This window comes from Lonchura striata, chromosome 1 (assembly GCF_046129695.1).
Source record: "Lonchura striata isolate bLonStr1 chromosome 1, bLonStr1.mat, whole genome shotgun sequence".
Taxonomy (NCBI): Eukaryota; Metazoa; Chordata; class Aves; order Passeriformes; family Estrildidae; genus Lonchura; species Lonchura striata.
This window is the reverse complement of record NC_134603.1, coordinates 41149056-41161719: the sequence shown is the minus strand read 5'-3', so window position 1 is coordinate 41161719 and position 12664 is coordinate 41149056. Positions and strand designations below refer to the sequence as shown.

The window sequence follows — 12664 nt, the reverse complement described above, 5'->3', positions numbered from 1 at the left end:
CCCCAAATATTTGCAGTCATCATGCACACCTGAAGGCAAGGCCTGTTCGTTTGTGTTCCTAGTGAGAAGTGCTGTGTTCCCTGCATAGCCATCACTGTGAAAATATCCATCTGTGGTTGCAACATCTTGTGCACAAAAATGACTGAATTTGGCCATGGGACATTTTTCATTATGTTCCACTTCATATCATCTCCCTGACAAGTATTCTTCATATCTATGATGTCCAAACATACTGTGAGATGAATTTTTGGAACATATCTAGTAAAATATATTTGTACCATTAACAATCAGTTACGCTTTGAACCAGTCTTTGATAGCTTTCACTAAAATATATTCTTCCCATCCCTGAAAGTTTTCAAAGCCAGAGCTCTGGATGGAGCTCTGAACAACCTGGTCTAGTGAAAGGTGTCCCTGACCATGCTAGAGGCTTGGAACTAGATGATCTTTAATACTCCTTCCAATCTAAACCATTCTGTGTTTCTATGATTCCATTATTGGTCTTGTATTATCACTACTTACCTATTTGCTTGTCAGATGCAAGATACTGCAGAGACCTTCTTTTTGACTTCTTCTTCCTCCTTCCACCTTGAATTGATCATCAGGTCCCAAATTACTTTCTCTGTGGTGTTCTTAGATTTTTTTTTTCCTAATTTGCACTCATGGAAATTGAATCAGAATAGAATATCACCCCTCAGCATCTGGTTTTTTGTGCTTGAATTAGAAGCAAGTAGTTCTTGCTAACTTCAAATCAGCCTATATTGTCTTTGTCTTCACACAAGAGTTTGTTTTCTAGCTTCTGTCTCCTTTTGTGCCACTCCTGATTTTTAATTGCTCTATATAAACACAACTTTCTAACTAACGTTCTCAGAACACCTGTTTTTTTTAGTATAGTATCTGCTGGTGTGTTTTATTTATAAACATTACGTTCACATATATATTTGCAGTGTATTGTACTGGTGAAAAGAAATTTTATTTAATTGCATCAGTTACATAGAGCTGTGGGCTATGATTGTGCTCAATTACACATAGCATTACAGTGAGTTCAGTAAAGTTATGGAAGACTGAAGCAACATTTCCCTTTTAGATAACCAGCAAAGTAACTGAAGATTTTTTTTTTTCTCTTCCTTTCTGGAAAATGTTTACTTTTAGGTTTTAATTACCAAATATTTTAGATATGGGAAATAAATTTTACTCAATGTACATTGAAACATTGAAGAAAGAAGGAAGGGTAGAAATGTTCTTCTGACACCTTTGATGCAGGATACATTTGAAAACCAACTGAAATTCCTTGCCAGCATGTTCTTGACAGTGGGAGTTATTCTTTGGTAACAAAACTATGGGATGTCAGTGACACTTGCTCAGTATTTGCACGAGGAATTCAAAGAGCTTGTGAGTGCAACCTGGTTCTGAAGTCTGCAAAACACACTGCCATTCACATCTCTGCATGTAGCTGTTTAGGGACAATATTGTAAACAGTGGAGGAAATTCAGTGGTGATTCTTCTTTTCTTCTAAAAAGATGTTGCAAGTTGGTTGAAGCAGTTTAATGTTATACTGTGTTTTTAGGCCTTTGAAGATCATTCAGTTACATTCTATACAGAGACCTAGTTGACAATGTCTTTAGTTTAAATATGTTTTTATTCTAGGTATTAGGTATCTGTCATGAATGCACATTTTAGATTTACTAGGTTGTCAAAATCTTTCAGAGCTTATGCTTAAAAACGACATTTTTCTTCTAGTAATGGTAGAAACGAGTATGTTCTATACATAATTCTCTTTGTATTGGACACTTCTGTGTTAGAAAGCTGGCAATGCTTGTTCAAATGGAGTCCATGAACTGCAGGTCTAAACAGAAGCTTGTCATGAATTAAGTGTCTCAGCCTGGTTTTCTCTTTATTTTTTACCTAGGGATATTGTTGAATGTTTTAAGAAAAAAAATTACTTGAACAATTATCAGAACTGATTTTGCATACTTGATTTTGCACCTAGGATAAAAGGGTAGAGTAAGTGATGTTTCCAAAGCTGTTCCAGCTGTTCCTTCATCATTCATTAAGGAAATGAACTTGCTGAGAGTTTGATGACTTTGGTGATTGGCAGCAAATTGCTTTGAAATAATTTTATTTAGAGTTAAATATTCTAGTTTCTTTTATATCTTCTAATAAGAAAAAAAAATACAAGAAAATTACATAGTGTTTCAGAATTTAGAAATAATTTTGTGTGTATTCACGTCTCCTGGATTCTAAACAGCAGAATGAACCACAGTGATCGCAGAAATATCCCATTGTTCAAATGAGCTTGCCAAAGGTTTCAGTTCCTATAATGCAGGAGATTTTATTTTCTTTTTTGCAAGCATAATTTGGAGAGTCTAATATATGTGTCTAAAATCCAGAGGGTTTTTTTGTTTTGTTTTGTTTTGTTTTTCATTCTAGTGGCTGAGTATTAACCTATTTCTTTATTCATTTTTATAGATTAAAAAAATCAACAGGAATTTTCCCGTAAACCAGCAGGTAAGAAAAAGAAAATTTGGATTTTTTTAATTTATAATTCAAGTTCTCACTTTAACTATCTTTAATTGTGCAATAGCTGTTCATTGTTTTACCTGAAGAAATTCTCAGTAGATTTTCTTTAGAGATTTCCTTGGTGTTTTTACTTTCTCAAAGGGAATTGGAGTGTTTCATCAAAGTAAGAACATTCCTAATCTTTTCAAATTAACTTGATGCAGGTATATACACTTTTCTTCAGATTGTGTCTTACCAATTTTACTATAAAAGGGGAATGTTGTCATTATCCTTTACAGAATTTACGAGAATAAATCATAGTTCCAAAATTCTGAAAATGTATGGTCTTTTTTTTCTCTTCTTTTTTTTTTTACCAGTTGACAAATATAGGTAAAAAAAAATAATATCTGCACAACTATTTAAGCAAAATATGAATAAAAATTACCAAGGTAAAACTCAGTACACTGCGCAATTAATTATGTATATGTTTTGTATGATAACTATTAATTATATAATGATAATTTCCACTCAAAGAAACTTGTTAAAGGGAAATAAAGCAATATGGTTCATAAGAAAAAAAATGATTCCTCATGAAAGGAGAGAAATATATATAGGACTGAGCTGTAAACTTGCCTTCAAGAGGAGACAGGCTTGAGGAAGAAAAGTGTTTTCACCTCCCTTACTCCAAATCTGCAGTTAGCCAATATATTTCTCAGTTCCCTTTCTCTAATCCACCTTTATTTATATGGACTTGCACTGAGTGTAACTCACAAAGGAGGTAGATAATTCTATTTTGTTTTCTGTTTTCTTCATGAGAAGATGCAAAAATGCAAAAAATTAATGAAAATTATATAATACTACTAATATTAATAAAAACAACTATATAAGGGTAAGTATAAATGTTACAATAGATGACATTACAATAGATGAAGTTAGTATTTGCATTTGGGAATTTTCATAACAATTTACATAACATCAGATGCACTATATGCATATAAAATATGCTCCTATCTCAAAAGAAGGAAGAAGATACCGACTTAATGAACAAAAAGCAGTTAATTGGCTCCATTTTAAATGTTATGATTTACTCTGAAATTATCTCCTTGCTTTTATTACTGTAAAAAATGAAGACAAAAAAAAATAAATGACAGTTAAAATGTGCTGCCACTCTAACATATAATTTAGGGATCTCTGCTGCTTTGGAACCCTTGGCACATGGAGTCAGCAAGGCATTTTGGCCATGCTATCTGTCAGGACAGCCTGTAATTATAGTGCATTAATCTCTCAACAGCACCAATCATTATACTCCGAAAGAAATACTATAGAGCACTCCAAGAAACTCAGTCAAAAGGTCAAATGGGAAAGAGGCTGGTTTGATGGGCAGTGAGACTGGTAAGGTCTTGTTGCCTGTCAAATATTGGAGAAGAAAAAGGTTTACTTATCTGTGGATGTCAGAAATTTTAGGGAACATTGAATTCAAAACCAGATTTCCGTTTTTGGCTAACCTTATATTGAGACAGTTGTTGTTTTTTATCATAAAAGAAGTTAGGAAAATCACCTAATTTAAGTGAAATAGTTAAATAATATTTTTTAGTAGAATCAGAAAAGGCTACAAATGTAAGATTAATTTCTGTCTTCATATGCAACAGATATCAACATGGTATGCAGAGAAGAAACAGGACTCTTTACTTGTTATATCAACACATAATTTATCTAAAAATTTATCTAAAATCTCAAATAGTCTTGTCATCCTGATTTTTTTGAATAAAATTAATCTTTGTCTAAGAGGTTGAACAGCTAGTTTTAACTTCTTTCTGCAAATACATCACGAACTTGAAAGCTGTCTTCATCCTATTATACTTTAAAAAAAAGCAAACAAATATTTAATTTCACTTAACAAATACCCAGAGTTTTGTTTGGTTGTTTTTTTTAATTAGCACTAGCAGGGTAATTGAAGGTTATTTTCACTTAGAATTTTTATACATATATATGTGGATTTTAATTAGTGAAATAAAAAGGGAAGGCAGTTTTCAAACTAGAGTCAAGGAACCAACCCATAGAATACCTTCAGGAAAATATTCTTGATATGGAGAAGACAATAGGAGCACAGACAGATCTATTAGCATTACAATGCGAAAACAAATGTACCTGCAAAGGTGTGTAAGATGCTGTAACTCCAATAGTATTATCCAGACATTTCAATATTGCAACAAGTTAAACAGATAAAAGAAAAAGTAATTACAAAAGTCTTGTTGACTGTACATAATGTGGCAGTTTCGTTTAATACAGTAATTGTGAAGGTAGGTTGTCTGGAAAATCATTAGAAAGATAACATATAGTAATTTAAATTTAAAATTTAAAGGTGATGGATATTGATAAGAAGGTAGTAATTATTTGGACATCATGAAGCAATAAGAAGTTCTCAGAATGGTGGTAGTACATTTAATAGTGGTGCAAATATGCAAAAAATGCTGGAAGAGGACTCCACAGACAAAAAGAAATGTTTGAAAAAGATTGTAGGACAAGAGGGAAATAAAGCTCCCCCTCTCTGAGTTGACAGTGATTAAAAGAACACTTGAAATGGTAAAAAATAGAAAACTAATTGTGTTTGCTACATTGGAATTGTATGCATTGGATATAAATAGCAACATTTAATAGCATAATAGCAAGTGGTTGAGAAAAATAAATAATTTTGGACTCAAAATGTACTGAATATTTCAAATAAGCACTAAGAAGTATGATGTTGTAGACAAAAATTCCATAAATTCAGAGAAAATAATATATTTCAAGGCTTCAGCCAGAGGCTTCTCTAGTTGATCAGCCAAGATGGGAGTGGAAACATGGTCATGTTTCCTTTTCTTGGGACTCCTGACCTCTGATGAGCTGTTACACTGATTACAGCAAATGTCAGCTCCTGTGAGAGCCATCATTAGGAAGGTGAGTTTTGAAAGGCAGCATTGACTCCCTGCTGGCTCTTTCCAAATGACAGGTGTGGCGTAGTAAGGACAATAAGCTGTGGTGGTGTAATAAGGACAAACACTGCCCATTCCTTTTCAATTCTCAATCTTTTCATTATCCACCATGAATTTGCAAATATGCTGATCTCGGCTGAAAATCGACTTGATAGCATCTAGAGAAATGAGCATTGGGCAGTCCTTATAAAGCCTTCTGATCCTTTTCAGGGTGAGAAACCAAATGTAGCCTCCAGCTACTAGAAATTTTACTTCACATTCTAACTCTCATTTGCTTTTTGGGATTCATTGGGATTTGGCTTTTACTGGTTGCCATGCCAGGAGGATGACTTGGCAACATCTGGCTTAGATACACAGTGGAATTCAAGGTTTAGATCTAAATCTTAGTCTGGCCTGCAATTCACCTCTTCCTGTCCCTACATGAACAAGTAAGTAAAATGTTCAAAAATTGCAGCTGGGAAAGTCATAACTTTCTGTCTCCCATTTCACTCAACAAGGCAGTGGTACAAAGCAGATACGGCATGTGGCAAATTCAAGGAGTGGATTTTTCATTTCATTGATTATTGCTATGTTCACATACATGTTCACAAATATAATAGACACTTGCTTCTCTACCACATGGGCAACAGTCAAATCAAAAGGTTTCACATGAAGCAGATAAAAATATCATGGCAGAGGAGTGTAGTTAAAACTTTCTTTTCCTATGTTGTGTGTCTCATGTCCACTAGGATGAACACAAAGGGCATGACCCTTCAAATTTCATATGCTGAATTCACACACACACAAAAAAAATAATAATGGGGAAGAATGCTATAATCCTTTTTTTTGAACACTATTTCTCTTCTTTCCACAAGTAGTGTGAGACTTTTTGAAATATTTGTATCTACAGAAGATAGGAAATTTTTATTAAATAATTTTAGCTTTAAAGGATAATGTGTCCCTCAAGAATTTTCCTGCTTTATGGGAAAATAATTGGTAGCTGGTCTATTCAAAGTTGACAGTTAATAATGAGAATCATGTGAGAATGAGAAAGAGTGTTTAACTGTGTTTAACTCAGTTTTACAGCAGGATTATGGCATAATGAACTGATGCCATACTAAGGCCAGAAACTGGGGTATCATTGTGAGTGTCAGATTCCACAGTCAAGAATCCTGTTTTGCAGACTTTTTCCTCTTGATGGCCAAGAATGAGGTGATGGTATATACCTGATGGCATTCAAAAATATACATGGTTATGTCTATTTCCTTTTAATTCTTCTATAATGTAATAAAAACAACTATACACATCTATGTACATAGATAGATCTACACATCTATCGATCAGCTATGTTGTATCACCTCATATTCCACTTTAATGGGGTGTTGACCAGTTTTATTAAAGTTCTAAAGTTAGAATAATCTCATTTAAAATCAATTCTAAAAGCTTGACTCAGTGGGTTTATTTAGTAAAACCTGAATTGCATGTACTGCATAAAGGTGATTACACACAAATGTCATGGTGACTCTTTCCTGTTAATCAAGCCAGTGCTCTTTGCTTAGAGATGCAACACACAGAGATGTGTTGCATCTCTATTGCATCTGAAAAGGTGAATTCCATTGCTCAAGTGAGTTTATAAGACTGATAGGACAACATCTGACTGATAAACACCTGTATGAAATACAACACAAACCTTTTTTTTTATTATTACTAATTACAGGATAATAGGCTCTGTTGCTGTTGTATTGGTATTTTGAAAATGCAGTGATTAAGCAGAGAGTTCTGAAATATGACATGTCCTCAAAAGAAAACAAGTCTGTTCTAGAAGTACATTAAGAACAGTGGAGTTTTTTTCCCTCTCCTTAGTGTATTATTTTTGTAGGTTTTTTCTTCCTAATTTTGCTTGTCTGTTGAGCTAATTAATTCTTTTCCAATATTCTGTTCTGTGTTACCTCATAGTAGCCATCCTGCAGCTCTTGACTGACAGTCACTGAACTTTCAGATGCAATGGTACATCTGCTCTATCACCATCTGTTGTCACAGTCAGGACTTGATCAGGTTTATTTTGAAGGAAAATCTCTGGAATGAAGCTTCTATTGTTAAATGATTATAGAAACACACAGAGGAAGCTGAGTTCTTGCTGTTAAATTAAGCAGAAGTGCACAATAGGGTGTAAATTGTGTCGAGCTAATTCCCTGCCATTGTCAGCCATCTATGGCACTCAGCATGGATTATTGCTGCATAACATATACCCTTGAAAGGCTTAGGTTGCTTATCGATACTTTATTGAGCTTTCTGTAAGACAAACTGAATATCTCTATCTGTATATCTACCTATATTGAAAAGTTTTTGTGGTTGACATGAAATGTTTTTCCCTGAGCAGTTTATGTAATTGTTTTAGATTCTTCTGAGGCAGTCTCTATGATAAAAACTATGCTTCCTGTTGCCAATAAAAAATTTTTCTTCCTTTTACTTAGTAGTCTGGAATAGCTTTTGAACTTCAGGGCACAAAAAATTTTAGAAGGTAATACACATGGTAGATTGTTAAAGATTTTAGGCTGAGGAAACCATTTTGACTTTTGAGAGGAAGGTCAGACAGCTTCCTCAAGCTAGTCTATTACCTGATGAGCTAGATAAAATTCATGTTGTGAGTCACTTGATGCAGTTATTGGATAGCAATGCTTCTGTCCTAGGGCTGCATACCTTATAGCTCATGAGAGGATGAAAGTAATTGGGACACCTGCTGGAAATTTAGATGATACCAAAGAGTGATTATATCAAGTTCTTATTTAAATCTCAAAATATAAATCTCAAGCTGTGAATCAAATACTTTCTGCATGTCCAGCAAATTCAATTTTGCCTCAAGTAGAATTTCATCTTCATTTACATATTTTCTCATTTATTTTCTTGTCTTTTTTTTTTCTAATACTAACTCATTAGTATTTTAAGTATTACCTTTTTTTTTTTTCCCCCATCTGCAATCTTAATATCTCTCACTGAGAATTCCTTTCAGTAAGGGTAGTTTTCCTGACCAAATTAAATTACCTGTGTTGGCTGTGTGTTCATACTTCAGCCAGTACAGGGGTGAATGCACTGTATCTCCACTAAAGGTTTAAATAGGATGGATGAATGAGGGGGTTCTAAATGCCTTGCTCTGTTGTAGAATTTTCAAAGTGAGTGACATAGACATGTCCCACAGCTACACAATAAATTGATAAGTAGATAAAAAAATGTTACTTACTTATGGGTTTGAGAAGAGTTACTAGTTATTGTACATTAGTGGTCTAAACAAATAAGCAGATAACTATAAATAAATAAATACATGTGTATTAAAAAAATTATATATTTATGCCTATTTTTGGGTGATAGCTATAGCTTAAATGTACTTGACTGGTAAGTGGACAGCTTTTGAGATTTTTACCAGATCCTTCACTTTGTATTTACACACTTGAGCATGAATTCAGGCTCATTCTGATCTTGTGTGTTTCTATATAGTGTCATAGCTTCAAAAGGAGTCCTCAGCGTTTAAGTTGGTGGTTAGGTTAGAAGATGAAAGATACACATCTGATAGACTGACTTTGTGAGTGCTGTAATTTCTAGGTTACATTAATAAGAGCTTTCCCTTCAGCTGCTACCTTTTGCAACAAGGTGCTCTCAACATCCTAATAAAACTTGATCCTGTCTGAATGCATCCTGAGGTGTTCTGAATCAGAATGCTGTAGCAGATGTAATCAAAGGAATAATTGCTTTCTGTTTGTCGTAACAGTATGGACAAATACTTTTCCCCAGAAGCATAATTCTGTATCTACAGTGAGGTCAGATAGTGAGAAACCACTGAGTTTAAATAACAATCAAAGACATTGCTTTTATTGCATCATTTTACCCCATCTTCTGTTTATATGCATGACATGACTAGATCCCACTTTAAACATGTTTGGATCTGATATTATGGAATTTACCCAAGTAATGGGCTATGTAACATAATGGGACAGTGAAAAGGATGCCTGCAATTTGAAGCACAGATTTTCGGTAGGATTTGAATATTTATGATGTCTAAGACTAGAAATAAGTAGCAAACATTAAACCAAGAAAGGACCTTTTATTCTACTACAACGAATATTTCCATCTTTTTCCGTAGGATGGGATAGTTACTTTCCAAACAGGCCAACAAAGCAGCAGAACAGGAAGCAACTTTCAGCATTCATGATTGGAAATAGATGCCTTAATGATGCATTTGTGCTGTAGAAGTTCCTGAAAAATGGTAACAAAGAGAGAAAATAAGGAAAAGTTGGAAATAGAGTCACTGTCTTGAGCCTGTGTGAGTTCAAAAATCATTTGGACAATGAAGCTGTTCTTAGCTGTGTTCTGTGAAGGACCAGGAGTTGGATTGAATGATTCTGGTGGATCCTTTCCAACTCAGAATATTCTATAATACCCACAAAATAAATAGATCTTTCTTTTATTTTCCTTTTTTTTTCTTTTTTTCCCCCAGTTATACTTAGAAAGATTAAGTATAGGTGAAACTTTTTTTTCCTCTAGCCTCCCTTAAATAAGGAATTGTTCGTATCTGTAGCTTACAGGTATGAATTTGTTCTGTCTGGAGAGATTGTAATTTTCATTGGAGGCTGAGGCTAGAAATAAAAATGTTGCAATGCTTTATTGCAATGTCTCTTTTATTGCATCAAGTGAGTGTAAAAGTTCCCAGGAATAACATCAATTTTAGTATACTAGAAGGAAGTGTTCAATAAGCCTATACACACATTATTCCTTGGGGAATTGTATCATCTAAAGAAATTAATTGGAATCAATGAAGCATATACTTTAAGTGTAGATTTTCTATTGAAGGAGCACATGGGACTCAAAAAGGCATAAATAAAGTATATTTAATTACAGTCTATTTCAAGAGGAGAAATGAATAACACTTCATTTTTCTCATTACTATTCTGCATCTGTGCAGATGATTGGTGCTTCAAATCATAGCTTCTGATCAGAAAAATATTTATCTGCTTGAACTTCTAAGAACAGTGGTTAAACAGAACTCTGTGCACTGCAGGTGGTCACTTGTCTTTTGGCTCTCATCACAATAATAGTCCATGGGACCAGCTACAGAGTTGCTACCTGAATTTCAGAAAATAATTGATGTATAATAATACAAAGCAATTGACAATTTATGGGTTACCTACAAATGAAGAAGGAAAAAAATAACACTGAGACCTATTAATCACTGAAAATGTGTGAAGGAAAGCTGTAAAAATTATAAAGTAATGTAGCTAATTGCAAATGCAGAAACAGCCCCTAGAAATACATAATATTACAACAACCTTTTGTCTTTTCAAAGAGTTATATATCCTGGTAAGGAGACACTGTTCAGCAAGCAATATCTGGTGTATCTTTAGCATATTAGAAAATATTTGCTTTCAATCTTAGTGTTTTGGGAAGCAAAACTTAGTAAATCTGTCCTATTTTATGACACAGCAAATAGAGATTTAGCGGTGTCAGGTCAAAAAACTATACTCAAGAGCTGACAACTGACAAATTTATTTATTTATTTATTTAATAAGAAACATTTTAGCTTGGAATATCTCTCAGCAATTATGAGTTGAAAAAAAAAAAAAAGCAAAAACCAAAAAAGTCAAGTTATGTAATGTGTGCAGGTCTGAAGGACTGAGGAGGTGTAAATAGGTAGGCATCTCTGTGCCTGGGCTTCTTGCTCTAAAACAGGTCGCTGCCTTGATGGCTATGTAGTGTGTAAGTGCTGAGTGACCGGAGTCACCTGAGACAACTCAAGACTACCCACAAAGCCCAGCAGGATCAAGATGCAGCAGGGTACAGTTTCTAGCTGTTTTCTGCAAATATACATCCAGAAGTCCTGCTGCTTCCTATTATTTGTTTAACAGCCTACTGTTTGTAGTACTTAGTAGAAGCAATAGTCACTCATCACTCCAACCTATTGCTCCCACGCGCCTGCCCTGATGGCAGTAGGTGGAATAATGCAGCCAGCTCTTCTTCCCCTCCTGCTGAAGTAGGCTGCTGTTCAAAACCAAACCCAGACAGTGGGAAAGAAGAGGATCTGATCCTATTATGCAAATAGTATCCTGACCTCTGAGGCTGCAAAAGAAGCTTAAAAGAATAGATGGTCTCTCGTGAGAAGAGTGACTTCTGGCCAAGTATTAATTGTGAGTTTACATCCATCAATTTTTAAATAATGTTCCTGCAGGTCACTGTTTGGACTTCACAGGGCCTTGAATTATTTCACCAGGATCTCTTCTGCAATCAGACAGATGGCACCCTCGGAGGAGTTTTTATGTTCTCTTTCTATGGCTGAAGGTCCCTCTGTAGAACTTCATGGATAAAGAGCTTCAACATCTTACACTGAAACTTGGGCTTTGTTCAGGATGCAATCTTAATTTTATGGGTTGCTTCCCTCCGTTTTTCCATGATAGTGAGACACTGTGTTAAAAAAATCTTGAGTGGAAGAAAGCTCTGATATTGCAAAATGAGTCTCACTTGTCACTTTTTAAAGACTGAGCTTTTCCAATGATACTGCAAAATTCATGGAAATACTGAGATGCTAGAGACAAATCAACTACTGACAGGCATTACTCCACTGTCAAAAAGTACGTGCAAAAAGTGAATTAAGTAATTGTTATGAGCTCTACTACTAACTTCCTGGCACATCTATTGACATATGACCAGCTGTAGAATCCTCAAAATAGCTTAGATTCAATCTAAACACCAGGAAAATTAAAACCATCTTGCTTATAACAGAATCAAAATCTGTTAATAAATAGGATATAGAGAGAAGCATGAAAATAATATATTCAGTAGGACATACTGAATATAATGTTTTTCATCTTAGCATCCCCTAAGTTTTTTTTTAGCTTCTCAAGGGGTATTTTAGCAGTAGTTATTTTCTACCTTGCCTTGCTCTTTCAGAATCAGACTGCATTCTGGTTCTCTTTCTTAACACATTTGTATTTTAATCCTACTGTTTGCAAAGTGATGTTTAAAGTCATTCTGTAGTAGCAAAAGTTCTTTGTAACTCTGGAGTTCTTTATAGTCCAAGAAGAATTTTATTTACTTTAAGAATGTATAAGAATTTAAGGTATATATGATTACTTTGATTCTTTACTAGCAACTTTATTCTTGTCTCGCTTGACTTCTCACCTTCTTTTTCCCTTCCTCTTCAATCTCTATAGGATATCAGGGTCCTTCACAAA

At 34.3% G+C, this 12664-nt stretch overlaps 1 protein-coding gene across 7 annotated transcripts in view; it reads left to right on the top strand.

Annotated features, from left to right (window-relative positions):
• Positions 1–12664, top strand: part of SNTG1 (syntrophin gamma 1) — a 314340-nt gene that overhangs the window by 241169 nt on the left and 60507 nt on the right. For all 7 annotated transcript variants that reach the window (XR_013340046.1, XM_077783688.1, XM_077783680.1 and 4 more), the window contains one exon: positions 2467–2505. Coding sequence is in view for 6 of the 7 variants with exons in the window: in XM_077783688.1 (XP_077639814.1) it covers positions 2467–2505 (39 nt within the window). In the remaining variant the exon portion in view is untranslated. The remainder of the gene's footprint in view (positions 1–2466; positions 2506–12664) is intronic.